The following is a 19,586-nucleotide window of genomic DNA, read 5'->3' as shown; positions in this document are numbered from 1 at the left end:
ATCAAAATTCCATTAGTCAGAATATTTTGACCCTTAGTCAAGATAATTTGACCCAACAATTTCCCCCTTTTTGATGATGATGTTAAAACATTGCGCAATCAAATAGATAAATATCCATCCAATTTAAAGAAAGAGTACTTGTTCAAAAATTACAGAAACGAGTTCCAAAAACCTCCATTCAGAAACCAAGTTTAAGAAACCAAGTTCACAAACCAACAAGATAGTTTAGGAGAAAAGAGATTATTGATCTTCCCTTTTCACGAATGGGTCAATTGGGTAGCAGAATCCTTGACTGCTAAATTCTTCACCATTCAGAAGGTTTCGAAAGGGAGAGAGAGAACGGCCACCACGACCACTTCCGCCACTTCTACCACCACGGTCACCTCCACTACTTCTACCATCACGATCACCACTACGACCTCCGCCTCTTTTGAATGGCCTATCGTTTTTATCACTAGTTTGCCTTCGCTTTGATCTGGTGCCTGTTGAAACACCACCACCTCTTCTGCTGCTATTATCATCACCCTGGGTAATGAGGTTCTTCTCTTTATCGGCAGCTGCTTTAGCATCTTCTTCAGCCTGAATTTTCCTTGCAAAGGAATCTGCTTGTTCCAATCGCTCAGCATCAGCTCTGCTCATATTACCCTGTATCTCAACCATTTGATTTCGAAGCAAGCTTATTCCATCCATGACTTCATTATGGAGTTCAATGGAGTTTTCCCTTTCACAATCAAGCAAGTCAGATTGCCGCTTTAAGAAGTTCTTTTCAAATTTGGTATTTGTCTTGTTGAGGGTATTGATCTCGTATGTGTTCCTCTTCAAGGTTTGCTCCATCTCATTATGAGTTTTAATAAGAGAGGTAAATTCCTTTTTGTTTTACTTCTGAGTCTTCATAATCTTCACCATGTTAGATTGCATTTCAGCCACATTCTTCTGAAGGGTTCCCATCAATACTATCATAGATTTCATAAGCTTTGAACCAGCAACAGATGATCCTTCATTTGATGAAATCTCTTGAGAGTTTGCTAGAGCGGTCCGAATGGGACTGAAGTGTGTGTGAACCTGCATGGACTGCTCTGGTCCATCCTTCTCTGAATCACTATTGGACTTTCTCTCTTCTTCATCACCCAAAATATCTTCACCTGCCTTGTGAATCTTATCGGACGAACCGTCTAAATGATGAGGGAGGTTAACAATATCATCACGAACATTTGCACTAGTGATACCCTGAAATGGTTGAGGAGAATCTTCAGAACTTTCGGAAGACGTATCATTGATATCTTGTTCCCCTTAGAAGAGGGACTCTTTTTTGATTCCTTGTCATTTGAGGGTTCCCCGTCAGATCGAGCTTCATCAGGCTGACTGACTTCAGCCTCCTTCTCTCGAGATGCCTCTTATTCGATGATAGGGGACTCCAGCACTTCCTTTTCTTGAGTTACAAAAGCTTGAGTGGGTTCCGTAACAACTTCTTCTTCTTCAATAATGGGACCGGATTGAACTAGTTCCACAATTTGCTCAATTCTGGGTTGAGCCATTAGACGTTTTTCTTCAGCTGAAAAGCTTCCCAATTCTATAATAAGAGGAACAACCTTCTCAACTTCCGGAAAGACACAATCACGATCATCAGACAGATCCATACGTTCATCTTTATCAGAAGAACATTCAAAAGGACTAACCCTAGAGCAATTTGCGCCATGAACGTACCGGAGAACGATAGAAATGTAGTCTTGCATGATTTCATGTAATCTTTTCAGAGCCTTCTCCTCTGCCTTAGCATTCTTCTTAAGAGGATTGAAATTGGCTCTTCTGGCTTGAAGGATCGGAAAAAGAGCTCTACCTCTCAAATTAGCTTCAACCAGCTCCTTTTTCTTAAGAGCTTCATACACTTCTGACATCTTAGCCCATTTTAGGACTCTCTTTTCAATGTTGACCAGCTTCAACCATTGATTGCTTATGCCTTTTCCCTTGATGACCTCATCATATCTGACAGTCATTCTGTTCAAGACCAAAGTATCAATGATCTTGATCTTTTCAGCAGCTTTTATTTTGGCTTGATCCATCATGAGGTCAACAATACAAGTTGTTTCAGAGACCTCCTCATTTGAGTCGGTAGTAATATCTTTCCCTTTTCCAATGACCTCAACAGGCTTTGGAGTGGGCCTTTGTTCCCCAAATGTTATTCCAACAGCCTTTCTGGTGGCTCGCATAACCTCATGAACAGAAAGAGGTCTATCAAATAGCCCAGGCATGGATTCTGACTGAACAATCTTTCTAGTCACTACGGAATTTTTCTGAATAGGATTGAAAATAGGGGTCTCTTCGACTTGCGCAGAAAGGGCTTTTTCAGATGCATCACTAGCAGTAAGGGTAAGGACAGCACCTTGCTCTAGTTCGAGAACAATTGTAGCTTCAACAGCTACTGAGACGGTTTGACAAGCATGAGATTGAGTCATGTCAAGATTATCAATGTTTGGACCAACTGGCTCAATAGTTGGCCTGACAACAGGTTCCTCAACAGGAACATAAACAAATTTATCTTGTTCTAACACAAGAACATTAAACTTAGGTACTTCGGCCAGAGATTGAGATGGGGTTACCTTAGATGATGCTTTCACAGACGTAGACGCTCTAGGTGCCTTTGATTTCTCTCCTCTTGAAGCGGAGGACTTAGCGGGGTTTCTTAACTGACTCGCGGCTGGAGACAGAGGAGACATTAGAACAACAACAAGTTCGGCGGGACCTTGCTTAACTCTAGAATCAACTATTCTAGAGTCCTTCTTCGAAGAACTTTTCATACTAGTGGAACTAGCCTCTGATTCATTAACTATTCTGGTTCTTTTGGATCTTATCGACAAGATAGAGGCCGCAGGTTGTTTGGAACGAGCAATAGACCTTCCACCTGTCTGTTGACTTGAAGCTCCAGACAACGATTCCTTGTTGTTCTTCATTCAGATAAGGGTGTTGGCAACAGTGAAGACATTATACACCCGGGTAGAATTGATCGACTCAGCATCCCCCATAGGAACCCTAAGTGTTCCAACATTCGTCTTAGTTGACCGGCAAAGCTCACACTTTCTCTGTTGGGGTCAATCGTCGCGCATAGGTTCAGGTACAACGTTGAGGCCCTGTTGACCTGAATCCCTTTGGAGATGGCTGTCATATAGTAAAAACGGTCTTGACTATAGAGATGAAAAGAGCCCACCTTCCCTTGAAGAGCTTTAGCAACCACATCATTCAACAAAATAAAGTGGGGTTTAAGAGCCTTATTACTATTGTTTAATCGGATTTCTGAACCATCGGTTGAGAAAACCATCTTCATTTCTCCCGTGACTTCAGATGGTAGAGATAGGTTGAACGTATGGCTCTCTGATGGAAGTTCGAAGAACTTTTCATAAGACGCTTCGTTGAAAGAGATTTCTGTGTTATTCACCGTTGTAGTAATGGAATCGCCGACTATAGTCCCCGATTTGATGAACTCTCGGACCTCCTTCTCGTGAAAGATGAACGGCCCGCCGAGATACTTCCCGACACCGGAATATTCAAGGGATCTGAATATGTCGACCACATCTTGCTGATCGAACGTATAAACGGAAGGAAAGTCCACATGCAAAGTACAATGACCAAGTGTGATTCTCTTGTTACCCATTTTGAGAGAATACGAACAGACACAAGATGAACAATGATTTCTTAGAGAGAAAATCAAAGAAATATAGGATTCTTAAGAGATTTGAGAGAGAAAAAGATTTTTCAATCTAATGCAGAATGTTCTTAAATAGACTCCCAAGAGTCGCATGGGATAACCGTCACATTTTCCTAGGGGTAGGACCCATCATTAATATTAGATGTCCTTTCCAAATAGTCATCATTAATTTTGAGGGTATATTAGTTAGTTTCTCTTAACTTGAAAGACAAGTGTCTTCATGTTGTTAGGAGATGACTATGTTTATGTTTGAGCGGGAAACTTAGATATCACATCACGTGGGACATCTGTCCTTGATCAATCTAATACACACGTAGTTAGACGTTTTTCTTACTTCTCCAATCTATGATAACTTAATGTCTATTAGACGCAGGCGTCTAATCACGTGTCTCATAAACGTCTAATGTCTATCAGACGTAGACGTCTAATTACGCATGAACAACACGTATTAGACGTGTGTCCGGTTAGACGTGAGCTTCCAATTGCTCTAGTCTTAAAAACGTCTAACGTCTATTAGACGTATGCGTCTAACCACGCAGGTTATTAACCAAGATACATAGACTTAGATGCATAAAGTGTAGATAAAAATATGTCTAAGTACATGCTTTTTCTCTTAGACGACCTCATCTAATAGACCGATTAAAGCATTTTGTCTGCGTGTATATTTATTTTCATAATAATTTTTTCCTCTCATTTTGTGCATGTGCAAAATGAATAAACAAATGTTTTGAGGTCCATAAGACCAAAACTATTTTTAAACATAAAAGACTTAGTCCCCTAGAATGGCAAAGGCCATTGTTGTTCTTCTAAAATGTATACTCAGAAGAGTATGCTCCATGCTTCCTTCCTGCAGCTCTCTTGTATCATATACACAAAAATTATTTACAAACTTACGTACCCACATTCAATTGGGTCCTCGATCAATTAGTCCCTTAGGAATCCATATTTGAGTTATTTTGATGGATTTCCCATTTTGTGTTGTGATTAATGCGTATGATTTTGACTTAGCAGATGCCTTCTGCTAGCCACTAATCCCTTAGCTTTTGAAGATGATTTTTTCTTTTAAAACTCATTGAATTTGAGTCAGGTTTTAGATTGCCTGACTTGCTGGCTGCATCTAACTTATTTTTCAGTCAGCTAACAGTCGACGGAACATAAGTTATTTCATTCTTCAAAGCTACCTCTTCATGAATTGGATCAGATTCAATATAAGTCACACTCCCTTTGACAAAATTTATTGGCTAAATCTTGTCAGTTGCTGAGTTTGACTTTTTGTAGGACTGGTTTGGGTCATTGCCATCAAATCCTAAACCGGATCTAGACCCAGTAGGTTTCAACAGACTAATCTAATATTTGACAGCTTCTCTAAACCTTGTCCAAGCACTAACACCATAGTTTAACCTTTTGTTTTCAGAAGAAAGAGTTTGATTCTGTTCCTTGAGCATCTCATTCTCCGATGAGATCTCTACTGTTTTCTTTTCAAAAACATTTGATTCTTGAGTTTGAGACAAAACCGGTTGAGACACTTTAGATGAAGATTTTGTTTCATTTAGGAATTCTGCTAGCTTTCTATACTCTATGACCATGTCATCTAGTGCAGCTACCAGTTGTTCCCTTGAAATTTTTTCAGAGGAGATGTCAAATACCTCAGTTTCCTAAGTTTCTTCTTCTTCTTCTCTTGCCATGAAGCAAGCCACCTCGTCTTCATCACTGTCGTTGGATGAGAAGTAAGAATCATTATAATTTCGTCTGTTCTTGCCATCCACTGCCATAAGGGCCTTCAGCTCCTTTTCATTGTCTTTTTTCTTCTCTTCACGCTCCGGCTTCCGACATTCCGATTGGTAATGACCTAAAATGCCACAGTTATAACACTTAACATTAGCTTTGAATTTCTTATTATCATTGGAATTTGAAGAGCTTGTGTTAGAGTTGCTATTCTTTATGAAGTTGCCAAACTTCTTCACGAAGAGAGACATAGCATCGCTGCTAAGCTGCTGTCTGCACATCAAGATCGGCATGTGACTCTTCAATAGTCACCAACGCTTTGGAAATGATAATGGATGTGGATTGATCTTCTTCAATCCTAGAGTTCAACTCGAACTTGTAGGACTTGAGATTAGCGAACTGATCAAAGAGCGAGATCTTGTTGAGGTCTTTGAATTCCCTCATAGCCATCGTCTTTATGTCTCATTCCCTTGGAAGAGCACGCATGACCTTGATAAAAATCTTCCTGTTGCTATAGGTTTTGCCAAGAATGGATAGAGTGGAGATAACTTGGCTGAACCTTGTGTCAAACTCATTCATCGTTTCTCCAGGACGCATTTTGAAACTGTCGAACTATTGAGTGGCAACTATGATCTTGTTTTCCTTTGTTTTCTCATTGCCCTCACACAGATGGGTAAGTCTATCCCAAATCTCTTTGGCAGTATCACACTCAATAATGTAGTTGAACATACTGTCATCAAGAGATCTGTACAGAACATCTAATGCCATGTTGTTAAGGTTGTTCTTCCTCTTGTCTTCACTAGTCCACTCAGATTTCTCCTTATCAATCTTGATAGGACCATCTGTGATAACACTCAACATGTCGTCATGAAGAGAAAAAAGATGAGCACAAACTCTCTTCTTCCACACAATATAGTTTTCTCTTGAGAATGTGGGGATAGCGATCGCATTGGCATCTTTGGTTATGGTCGACATTCTTAGTGAAAGCTTGAGAATAGAAACCTTGCTCTGATGCCAATTGATAGAATTGACGGCACCAATAGAGACGGGGGTCTGTCTATTAATGACGGTTTTGGATAAACGATTTGATAGAAATCCTATTAGGGATTTAAATAACATTCTATTCTTCACAAACCCTTGCAAACTCTTGAACAATTCAAATGCGGAAACGTTTGCTCAGGTTTGAAGCTAAGAACCAAAGAAGGAGAAGATGACATAATGTAAATAACACATCATTTTGTTTATGGATGTTCGGAGAAAACTCTCCTACGTCACCCCTTCTTCCAACCACCGAAAGGATTCACTATACTTTTCTTAGAATCAAATACAGTTGCACGGCTAGCTCACTGTTGAACAAAACAGACTCTATTCAACTTACAATATTATGAAGAATATCACTCAGCTAGACAATACATTGATTCTATCTCTCTCTTGATGCACACACAGTAAAGCAAGAATGCAATTCGTGAAATTCAGTAAAACTCAGTAGTTCGTTTTTGTATCAGCTTGTATGTTAGCGTTTTTCTTAGTGTCCAGCGCTTCGTCCGTTGTCCTTGAGGATCTTTAAATATGAAGCAGGTATCAACAGTCGAATCTTATATAATGACACGTGACGAATTGGGTCCTTGAGAATCTATTATCCTCCTTCTGTAATTGGTTCCATGTATAATAGTTTCTCCAATAAACTTACAAAGTGACTTAGAGCTTTTGCATTGGACATATGTGCTGGGATGTTCCAAAGCTTAAACCATATATGGGCTGTTTCTTTTGGTTTGTTTAGCAGTTTCAATTCTTCAAACCATCTCTCCAACTTCATACAGTTGGATCCAATATAATCATGTCAATGTTTCAGAATATCATCAAAGTTTGACCCCTTCTTGAACTGCATAAAATAGAGATCATGTATATTTGCAGAAACCTTCTTTAGTCCATTCTGCTCATATTCTTTTATTAAGGCTTCTTTAGTGACTGAGAATAATACTCTATTTCTTTTTTATGTAGTTTCTAACCACTATATTTTCCCATTCTTTATCATATTTTTCCTCCACTTTAGTTGGCAGTTTAAATTCAAAAAGAGAATTTGAGTACCTCCACTTTTGTTTTAATATCGCCCAAGTAGATTTTTACTTTATAAGCATGATCCTATGCTTTCTTTCCTGCATTATTTTTTCCAGACTTCGTTTACTCTATAGCTGGAATTGCTCATGATAGTATAAGTCTTAGATTTATGGGACTTCATTAGCTCCCTCATTTTTCAACTAACCAGTTTACTATCTTTTCATACTCTTCCTTTTTTAGTAAATTCCAGACCTTAAGATAGTGTACATTCAATTGGACGGTTGTTTGCTCCATTTTTTCTTTGTTGAGCACAATCTCTTATCTTTTTGTGTGCATCAGGAGCTTTGTGATTTTATTTTCCAGTCCTAAGAGATTTTCTCTTTCATTGTAACCAACTTTCTAAATTCCTTCTTTCTTCCCTTGTTTTTCTGCTACATTTTCTTCAGAATTTTTATCAGCAATTTGTTCCATACCTTTGTTGCATTCCCAATTTTCTTTGATAATATCTTCAGCAATTATATCAATTTCTTTTTCAGTTGTCTCTTAAACCTTCCATCATAAATTCTTTGACTTCCTTATCCTTATTATTTTTCTTTCTTCCCATTTTCATAAAGAATAGTAAACAACAACAAAATAGAGCAATTATATAACATGGTACATCAGAAATCCTAACTATTACAAAACATGGTAAACTAGAAACTCTAACTTTCCAACCAAGTTTTGCAGATGAATGAATGAACTAGACATTAGAGTTACCATGTCATTCGTGCCGATTGTGCCAATATATACAGAAAGCAACTCTAAGTGACTAGCAACCGCAATCATAACAAGAGAACTGCGACCTTCATATCTTGTTGATCGTGTCGATCGTTCATTTCATGCCGATCATTCCGTTCGTGCCAATCATATCGTTCGTGTCGATCGTGCCGTTAATGCCGATCATGTTTTCGTGATGAGCTACCGAAATTTTTGCTGTAAAATTGTCTGAAATCTCTCGAGCTTTTCCCTCTCTTCTTTTGGATCCAATGCCAATTAAAAGTAAGACAACATATTAAGTATGTAGCCCGCAAACAAACATAATCATTTAACCAGACGTAGAACTTGGCACCTAACGGGCTAAAATCTAGGATCTTAGGGTGAGAATATTCGTTTCTTGTTGCTGCTAGGCTAGAAAATGAGATAAAATGGGATAACAGATTAAGCATGTAAACCGTAAACACACTTAACCATTTAACCACGCGCAGAACTTGCCGCTTGACGGGCTCGAACGTAGGACCTTAGGGTGAAAATATCCACCTCTTGTTTTCCGTTAGGTAGGGGGATTAAAAATGTGACAACGAATTAATCATGTAGCCCACAAACACACTTAACTATTTAACCAAAAATAGAACTTGCTGCATAACGGGCTCAAACCCATGATCTCTTGTTGCCGCTAGACTAGAAGAGCAGATAAAAATTAAGACAACGAATTAAGTATTTAGCCATCAACACACTTAATCATTTTCATATATTAATAAATAAGTTTAAATATTTTACTTATTATCTATAAAAAGATTAATATTATTAATTAAATATATATTATTTAAATAGTTTCTGCTTTTATGTTTTTCTAAGTTTTTAATTTATTTTTATTCAATATTAAATTTAATAATATATATATTTTAAATAATATAATTATTTTTTATAAAGAATAAAATTATAAATTAAAATAATAAATATTTATCAACGAATTAAAATAAATTAAATTATCATGAATTATTTTTTAATTATATTTTATATTAACGTTTTTTAAATAGTAATTTAATTATTTTTATTTAATCATTATTTTTTAATAAAATAAAAAATTTTATTATAAAATTTTCATAGAGCAAGGATGGGTAGTATCCTAGGACTCTTAGATATTCAATATAAACTTATAAATTAACTTTCTAAATTAATTATTTAATATATATATATATATAAAATATTAAAACAGATTAATAATATATAACCAATTTTCTTTTATTATGGTAAACACCTACATTTTTACACCATAATATTTGAATTTATTTTTATTAAAATAAATAATATAAATAAATAAATAAAAATGAAATTGGTTAAAAATGAGTTTTATCTTATTTTTTTTATTTGACTTGTTTGTTTTGTAGGTAAAAAATTAAAATAAAATAATGATACATCGAATAGGGCATAAATAACGGGGCCTAGGAAAACGCCCAAACACCTAAACCCCATATCAAACAAAGCTTTAGGCAAAGAGGGAGGTTGTGCGATTATGACAGAGACCCCGAGTTGGGCGATCGAGGGGCGTAAAAGGGGGTCGAACAACCCGAGGCACTAGTTGGCGATGCGAGAACTCCGATCAGACGACCAATGACCTATTTGTTAGCCTATTTTTCTGCGGCGTTACCAAAAGTAAAAGGGAAAATAGCCATTTTTGGGGAAAAGTTCGATTATCCATCGTTCATCGATTCTTCGCCCAAATCCATGCGTGAAACTAAGGACCGTGTAAAAGTAACCCAAATTGACGAATCTTTAGCCAATCTTTGGGAAATTCGAAAATTAAGGCTTTCGTTTGTTTGGCCCGAGGCCGGGCGTCTTCATGGGTTGGAATGATCATTTCGCCAGAAAAAATCAAGAGAAGGTGGAGAGCGATGATAGAGCAAAAAACTTTTGGCGATTTTCGGCGAAGCAGTCTGATTCCTCTGTTACAAATTTCTACGTTCCTCTATTTCAGACCAATTAGAATTCAGCAATAATATTATATAAATAAATTAGGTTCGAGTTAAAATAAATAAAAAATCTGAAACCTAGAAATAATACGGTTTCCTTACGGATTAAACCTGGGAAAGCGCATTTGAGTGAAGATTGATTCACTTCCAATTACAACATTGTTAATAGAAGTGAAACAAACTTTACTAAAGTACGCTTTGTTCATTTTTATTTACAATGTAAATAGAAGTGAAACAAACTTCACTAAAGTGTGTTTGCTTCAGTTTTTATTATATTGTAAATAGAAGTGAAGCAAACTTCACTAAAATTCGATTGCTTTACTTTTATTTACATTATAAATAGAAATAAAACAAACTTCACTGAAGTGTGTTTTCTTCACTTTTATTTATATTGTAAATAAAATTGAAGGAAGTGTGCTTCCTTCACTTCCATTTACAATGTAAATATAAGTGAAATCAACTTCATTCAAATGCGCTTGCTTCGTTTCTGTCGAGTGAAGTTTGGTTTGCTTCACTTTTATTAACGTTTCTAATAGAAGTGAAACAAGTTTCACTCGGTTACGCTTCACTAGTAATTTATAATAAAAAATATTATATTATTTACCAATTTTCTACTTATTTCCATAATATCTCTCTCCAACTTCCTCTTTCACGAAGATTCTAATTCGGCACTCCCTCTCATAGTGATTTACGATTTCTAACTTTACTTGAAAGTTTTTTGCCGTAAAAAACACTATAGAATGCGAAAATGGTACGTACAACAAAATTGTTTTGTTTTGTTCATATTTAGGAAACCCTACTTCGATAATGGTACGCCCAATGAAATCGTTTGGTTTTGTTCATATTTAGGAAAGGAGGGGTGATAGGGGAGGGAATTTTGGATAGAGAATGATAGAGAGAATAACGTGTCACCACATCACTGGTTAGAAAAAAGATAAAAGATGAGAATAAGGAGAAGAGAGAGAAAATTTGTTACTTTTTAAGTCAATCAGATTGCACCACATCATTTCTTTTCAAATTCTCTCTCCAAAATTTCCTACCCCAATCATTTCTCTTTAGAAATCATACTTCAAAATTTTTACATTCAATGAAATTATTCATATTTAGGAAACCCTACTTTGGTTTCGTATATTATTTCTACGAAACCCTACTATGATTTTGGAAAAAGTTGTTTTTATTAATAACAAAGTCCTATTTTTTAATATGCATGCAACAAACAACGAAATCATCCCAGTAATTGTAGGCAAAGAATGTTTTTTTTGCAGTTTGGACTATTCTCTCTACTAACATGTTCATATTAAATAATTTTGAATGTAATGACAATGTTCTTCTATGAGATAATATAATTGTTTGACACGATTGTTAATGGTAAAATTTGCTAGTACTTGTGGTGTAAGGGTGTCTAAGTTGTGGAGAGAAAATGTTGATCATGTTATAGTTGCGACTGATGTTAATAGTGCATGCAGTAAAACTCTCAAAGTATTTAAGGCAATATTGAATGGGAGGTGGGTCAATACAATTGATTGTGAGTCTCTTAACATGATTCGTTTCATTTAATTTCAAATATAGAAACTTTTGGAAACAAAGTAAAAAATTAAATACTCTATAATATTGATCCATTATTCTTAACAATTATAATGCTTGAAATCTGAAATATTGGAACATTGTTGTAAGCGATTATATTTTAGTTTAATGTTCAAATGCGAGTTATAAACCTTGATAACCGAATTATAGTAAATTATATAGATGAACTACACAACTTGAAATCCTTGAAAACTGAAATATATGTCTATAATTTTCATGTAAAACCATTAACACGTTCATATAAAAACATTTCTATCTTCATATAAAATCATTTGAACCTTCATTTAAATCCTACTAAAGATCTGCAATGCGATTTACTTCTATAAACACTTTAAATGGAAGTGAAGCAAGTTTCACTCGATAGTTTTTGCCACACCTTTATTCCACATATTGTTAGGGAATTTTAGATAGAAGAATATGTCTATGAATACTATTTAGCATGCGCTAAAATGATTGGATTTGGTATAAGGCATTTGAAAACAAGATAATAAATCAAGTTCATTACTAGGTAGGGTTTTTTGTTGTACTGCATAGGGTGAAAGAGAAAAAGATAAAAGAGATGTTTATGTGAAACAAAGTCGTTCTGAAACAAGGTTCGGCTGTGATGCAAAATTGAAGATAAAAGGGCAGTTGTAGTGTAAAGTAATGAATTTTATCAATGAGCATAGTCATCCTCTTGCAAGTTCAAAGAAATCTCACATTTATAGATTCCATAGGAATATTTCTGCATATGCAAGCTTACAAATTAAGATGACTTATGATGTGAGAATCCCTACAAAGACATCACATGCTCTTATGGAGAAACAATTAGGTGGCAAGGAAAACTTAGGTTTTATTCCTAAAGATTATAAAAACTACTTTTGATCCAAAACAATTAGAGAATGTATGATTGGGGATACAAGGGGTGTATTAGAATATTTGCAGAGAAAAAGTAAATTGATGATCACAAATTTTATCATGCTAACGATTTAATAACTAATAATTTTTTGTCTGATACTAAGATGCGAGCTAATTATGGATATTTTGAAGACGTTTGTTTTGACATGACCTACAAGAAGAATAACGAATATCGTCTAATTGCGTTGTCGGTAAGTGTTAATCATCACAAACAATCTATTATTTTTTGTGTTGTTTTATTATATGATTAAACTGCTTTGACTTTTGAATGGTTGTTTGAGACATTTACTACAACTATGTTTGGCAAAAACCGACAACTATTCTTACCGATCAAGACTCGACAATGGCAAAGCCTTAACATTAAAATGGCCTAAAACAAATCATCATTTGTGTATTTGACATATTTTTCAAAATATAGCCAAACATTTTAGCGATGTTTTTTCATGAGTTCAGAGAGTTTTCAAAGGAATTTTCTACATGTATATATGATTTTGATGAATATGGAGATTTTCTTGAAGCATGGAATCAAATGTTGATAAATTATGCTCTTAAAGACAATGATTAGTTGAAGCGTATGTTTTCATTAGGCAAAAGTTTGTTTTAAAATATGGACGATATATGTTTTGTGCGAATATGACTACAATACAAAGAAGCGAGAGCATTAACAGTCTTTTGAAAATGTATGTCTATTATAAACACAAGTTCTTGAAAATTTTCAAACACTTAAACAAACTCATTGAGGAACGTAGATACTGATTTTAAATCAATTACTATTGTGCATCCTACCCCATTAAGATCTTAAAGGACTCATTGAATGTTTTTACACTCTTAAGGTATTCAAGTGTTTCGAACAGCAATGGCTCATGTCTCATGACTATGGTGTAGAAATGTTTGAGGATGTTGATACACACAAAATATAAAATAACTCTCCACAAGAGAAGATACCACCATATAATTACAGTTGATAAATATTGTGATAAGATTGAGTGTAGTTGCCGCAAATTTGATTTTGATGGGATTTTATATGCTCATATTCTGAAGATATTCACAATGAGAAACATGATGAAGATTCCTACTGACTTGATATTAAGTAGATGGACTAGAACTGAAAAAAATGGATATTTTGGAACAACATATTCAATGGTGAACAATAGTAATGTTGATCCTAAAGAACTTCAAAATATCCGATAGAGAGAATTATGTGGCTTGTCTATGAATTTATTTACAAAGGTAGTAAGAATGGATGACACTTTTAAGGATGTGAAATAAATATTGTTGAGTCAATGTAAGATGGTGGATAATAAGTTACAATAAAATATTAAGAGTCAAACACTAGTTGGATTAGATTCCGGTGAGGGTACCTCTATCAGAGTCAAAGAATTAAATCTAAGAAGAAAACAGAATCTGGTAAGAGAATGAAATGTGACTTAGAGAAGAATTCAAAGAAAATAAAATCAACAATAAAAACAAGCCAAACAACAATAATTCTAGTCTGTCATTGTTTCACTCAAGAGAACAATAATTATGTTATTCATTTGAAGTTATTATTTACTAACAACTCTTAAAATTGTTTTAATGTTGCAACTTTCAAATTCAATGCCAACAACTTCTACATTATCAACTCCACAACCACAACAGTGGGACAAAAGTTTGAGCATTGACGATGATACTCCATTTACTATTCTTTTGTCATCTTAACTTTCAAATACGAGTTATAATTCTTGAAAACCGAATTATATAGTGGAATTACAACTTTAAAGACTTGAAAACTGAAATATATGCTTATAAATTTCATGTAAAACCATTAACACAGTCATATAAAAGCATTTGTACCTTCATCTAAACCTCACTTAAGACCTACAATACGATTTACTAAACTTCTTAAAAAATAAAAGATGATTACAAAACTTGTTAAAATCATTCAAAATGTCTAGTTTCATGTTCAAAAACGAGTTATAATCTTTGAAAACCGAATTACATAGTGGAATTACGACTTCAAATTCTTGAAAACTCAAATATATGCCTGCAAATTTCATGTAAAACCATTAACACAGTCATGTAAAATCATTTATACCTTCATGTAAACCTCACTATGCGATTTACTATGCTTCTTAAAAAATAAAAGATGATTATAAAACTTGTTAAAATCATTCATAATGGTTGGTTTGATGTTGAAATACGACTTATAATCCGTTAAAACCAAATTATATAGAGTATATGCTTGTAAGACCATTTACACAGTCATGTAAAACTATTTTTACTAATGAATAAAAGATAGTTTTACATGATAAATTTTTATATTTTTACCTATAATTCTGAATAATTGATACTTTTACATGATAATTTCTTCTATTTATGTCTATACTGATAATTACAAGATTGTTTTACATTATAACTTTTTTCTATTTTTGCCTATAATTCTGTATAATTGATACTTTTACATGATAATTTCTTCTATTTACGCCTATACTGATTAATAAAAGATTGTTTTACATGAAAACTTCTTCTCTTTTTGTCTATATATATATGAAATACGATTTATAATGTCAAATTTTAGACTACATGTATTATAAATTTTGAGAAGTATGTAAAATTTCCAAGTAACTCACGTTCATGTTGTTCCGCAACTCATTTATACACGATGTAATTTAACCTCAATGACTTTATCTGTATGTTGGCTATTTTCTTTGTGAAGCCATAGTTCCACTTCTTGCTGACTTCGTTAAAAGCCTCCATATGTCTTATGTAGTAGACATTGCAATCATTATAATTTTTATTATCTTTCCATGACATTTTCAAAAAATGTATTTTGAATTTGGTGACCCTATCAACAATAGAGGAGTCTATGCGCTTAAAAAATTTGATAAAATTGGTCTTTTGTATAAAATGATCAACATAAAATTATGTCAAGTAACATAAATTATTCTCAAATGATAAAAAAAGAGAAGATTAAAGTATTACCAAATCTAGTACCATCTGATATTTATTATTAAATATCCAACTATTTGTTATAAATTACTTGTATTTCCTCTTCGAGGAAGTTATAACAAACTAAACTAAGTGGAAATGTCTGCTGATAGATACAGAGAAAAATATATACAGAAAAATAAAACAGTGAATAGAGATTGACATACTATTGTGAATCGTTCTGAATGAGAGATTTAATTACAAGGTCTGCATGGTTGATATTTGCTTTAGAAATTTTGAGCTGCATCATTTATTCATTGACCCTTAACTCAAATGCAGCTTTGCATAATAAATGTTTACAGTAGAGAGTGTATTATAACACTAATAATTTTATTTATAAATAATAGAGTTAATAGAGCTTACACTAGCCATTGTAGTAAAGTAAATCTTTTTGTTTTCAGGCCTTGTTTGTTGTCTACAATTTTCATACAAGATAACCGCTCAAACATCAACTATTACACTATCGACCCAATTTTCATTCTCCATATTGATGAAGTCATCGCGCATCAACTTCAAGCTGAGGTATTTAGTTTGGAATAAAACTCCCCTGCATAATACAATAACATATTTTAGGATGATGTAGACTTTTAATTTTTCCATATAAATAAATAAATATGTGTGAACATAAAATATTACATTGGTTCCCGTCCTTCCATAAATATCAAACCTTTAAATAACTTCTTCTTGATAGTCAATCTTTCCACATATTTCAAAATTTAAGTAAAATATGTGGATTTCAATGCATTAGAAATTTTTATCAGCCTGTTTTTGGGTTATTAGTGTCGAGGAGTCGCCATTGATTCTTTTGGCATTCCAAGACTTGAATTGGTATAATAGGAACTACTTGAGAGGAATTGTGTGGATTTTCCTTCATTAGATTTAGTGATTTCTTTGTTGTTGATGTCTTCATTGAGAGGAATATTGTTGTCTTATGTGGGAGGAATGTTGTTGTCTTCGGTGGGAGGAATGTTGTTGTCTTTGGTAGAAGGAATTTTGTTATCTATGTTAGGATAAATGTTGTTGTCTTCGTTGGGAGGATGTTGTTGTCTTCGTTGGTAATGTCTATTCTTGTATAAGTTGTTTCCTAAGAGTTTTCTGACCACTTGATGGTAGTTTATGACCTTGGAAAGAGGGTCAATAGCAACTTTATAACTTGAAGTGAGTTCATGTTGTAATTCTCATTTACAAACATGTGTTGTAGAATTTGAGCACCTTCTGCCAATATTTTTGTAGCCTCAGTAAGTCTTCTGAATGTATAGGCAAGAGGTGATGTCATGCCCATATTAGGTATTATAGTCTCACGTTGTTCCATCTGAGGCTGCTCTTTCTCAGGTAGCTCCTTCTAAAGGGTCATCCTCTTCTTCTATCATTGAAATGAGTATTCTTATTATTGCTCTACCTTGTCCAAAACCTAATGTTTGGACTCATATTCATTCCTCCGATAGATCTTATTGTTGTCCCAACATCACAAAATTGAGATGTTTTTGTGTACCTTGTGCTCAATGACTCTGTCCAAGTAGCATAACTCATCCATTTGCATTTATAAATATATTACATTCATAAATTATAAATTAATAAACTACAACATGATACTTATATATCAATTGAACACTTATCAAAAGAAACGTCAGTGGTCCATGAAAAAATGACGTTTTATTATCATGCCACTTAAAAGAACTATCTACAAGTCCGTCTAAGGTGAACTTGCACTAGTTGAAATATTTTATTTTAGAAACATCATGTAAGGATTTCAAGATTTTGAATCTGCAAAAAAAACATAAATCCTTAATATAAGTATAAGATTTTGGTAAATAATATAGTGCTTTATATGAAAGCTCAAATTGTTTACATGAAGGAGGAAATAGTTTTACATGAAGGTTGAAATACTTTTACATGATTTTTTTCTAATAAGTTGGGGTATACCTGCACTATGGATTTTGAGAAGTCCACAAAAAACTTTAGACAACATAAACAATAAAGTCTTCTTGAAAGTTGTTGTCTCTAGGATCTGTTCTGTAGAATTCTTTTGGGCATTATATGGGTTTGAGGACCTCCCATGTTCTCCTTCATTCCCCATCTCCTTCTACACGTCCTCAAATTGTCCTTGTACTCTTGCTCGTCCGAGTCGACTTTAACAAACTCTTAAATTTCTAATTCCCCTCTCCACTATTCATACACTCACAATGCTTCGGGAGAATTTCACTAGGCATTTAGAAATACCTAGTGAAAGAAGGGAACCAAATCCATTGTCCCTCACTACATCCTTTTATTCTTTAGATAAATATTGAATGAGTGAAGGCCCATTGGAGAGATTCAGGTCTTAAATATTGGAGTTTTTGAAAGCTTTCTTTTCTTAAGAGGATTCTCAATAAAATCTTCTTAAGTTGCTGATGACAGTATGTCCAAGGATGTGGAGTGCTTGCTTGATATGGAGGGTTTGCTTAATTTATTTCTATTCATGTATTATTTTAGTTTAACTCTACAAATAATATAAGTATAACATTAATAGAAGAATTGATCATGTAAGACTATCATTTAATGATAACATGCAGGTATAAATGGTTTACATGAGATATAAAGTTGTTCATATAAACCTACTACAATATTAAAAACAACTACAATATTAAAAGTAAGCAAATATGTTGATTATCTATTTTAAATGAGTTGCCTCATAGTTTTATCTTCCATTTCTGATATATTTGTCGATTCAATAAATGGAATAATTTGTTTGTTTGAATCCAGATTATAAAATGAGAGATAAATGTAGAGATTCAAAATAAAGAGGAAATAAAACGAAAAACTAGAAAACTCAAATAAAAACCTATTTTTTTCCATTTTGGCTACACAAGACCAGCGCTTCAGAAATATTTTTTTATAAATATTTGATATCGGGAAAAGGAAGAGAAATTGGAAGAGAAGCTACTTCAAACACGAGCAAAGAGAGAGCATCTAGAAGAAAAAATGAGCATTTACGATTTTAAGAAGAATAGACATGAAAGAGTAAAGAAAATGAACAAAAGCGAAAGGTTAGAAAAAAATAGACAACGAGTGGGAAAGTTGTATTAATTTATATAAAAAATAATTAATTATAAGTGAAGAAATCTTCACTCGATAGCGCTTGCTTAAATTCTATAAGCGCTGTAAATAGAAATGAAACAAGATTCACTCAGTAGCGCTTGTTTCACTTCTATAAGTAACGTAAATAGAAGTGAAGCAAACTTCACTCGGTAGCGCTTGTTTCACATCTACAAGTAGCATATCTAGAAGTGAAGCAAGATTCACTCGGTAGCGCTTGCTTTACTTCTATTAGCGTTGTAATGGAATGTAGTCTAAAATATTCTAAAGTGTAATAGAATGTAGACTGAATATCCTTAAATCTGATTATCATTGAGAATAATATTGATTCATACAATTTTTCTGTCACTCGGGCACACACAAAATCTTCATACACGTAATAAAACTACATAAATAAATAATCGAAAGTACTAGAATAAAAGAGCTACTCTGATATGGAGCTTGCCTCGTATCTAGATCCTTCTATCGTTACGTCTTCTAGTTCGAGATCACCAATCCCTCAATGACAATTGGACAATATAACGCATTGGACTCGGCCACATCATTGATCCAGCGTCTAGGGAGTTGAAATGAACGAGCACACACCAACCTTGATGGGTACATGAAGTAAAGAGTAGGAGAAATATGACTCATGTCCGTAGGATTGCTTACTGCTCACATAATAGCTATCCGCATGCCAAATTGTCAAAATATATAGTTGATAACATAGGAGGTAGCTTCTTCTAATCGGAGCACAATGATGAATGAAGCATCCTCCATTTCTGACTTCAGGGTATCAAAGTGATATTAGGGAACAATGAAGCGAATGGGGTGATCATCATGAACGGCATGGGTAGGATTGAATTCAGTTA

The 19,586-nt window shown here is 34.0% G+C and overlaps 1 protein-coding gene across 1 annotated transcript; it reads right to left on the bottom strand.

Annotated features, from left to right (window-relative positions):
* Positions 1-240: 240 nt before the first annotated feature.
* LOC124941126 (protein LSM14 homolog A-like) lies at positions 241-834 on the bottom strand. The gene has a single exon (XM_047481395.1). It carries the CDS (start codon positions 832-834, stop codon positions 241-243), a length of 594 nt encoding a protein of 197 aa, XP_047337351.1.
* Positions 835-19,586: the final 18,752 nt, after the last annotated feature.

This window comes from Impatiens glandulifera, chromosome 1 (assembly GCF_907164915.1).
Source record: "Impatiens glandulifera chromosome 1, dImpGla2.1, whole genome shotgun sequence".
Classification (NCBI taxonomy): Eukaryota; Viridiplantae; Streptophyta; class Magnoliopsida; order Ericales; family Balsaminaceae; genus Impatiens; species Impatiens glandulifera.
Note: the sequence above shows the minus strand (reverse complement) of the source record. Positions and strands in the feature narration are given on the sequence as shown.

Coding starts and splice junctions, on each gene's coding strand:
- LOC124941126 (XM_047481395.1), bottom strand. CDS start 834: ATGGAGCAAACCTTGAAGAGGAACACATACGAGATCAATACCCTCAAC.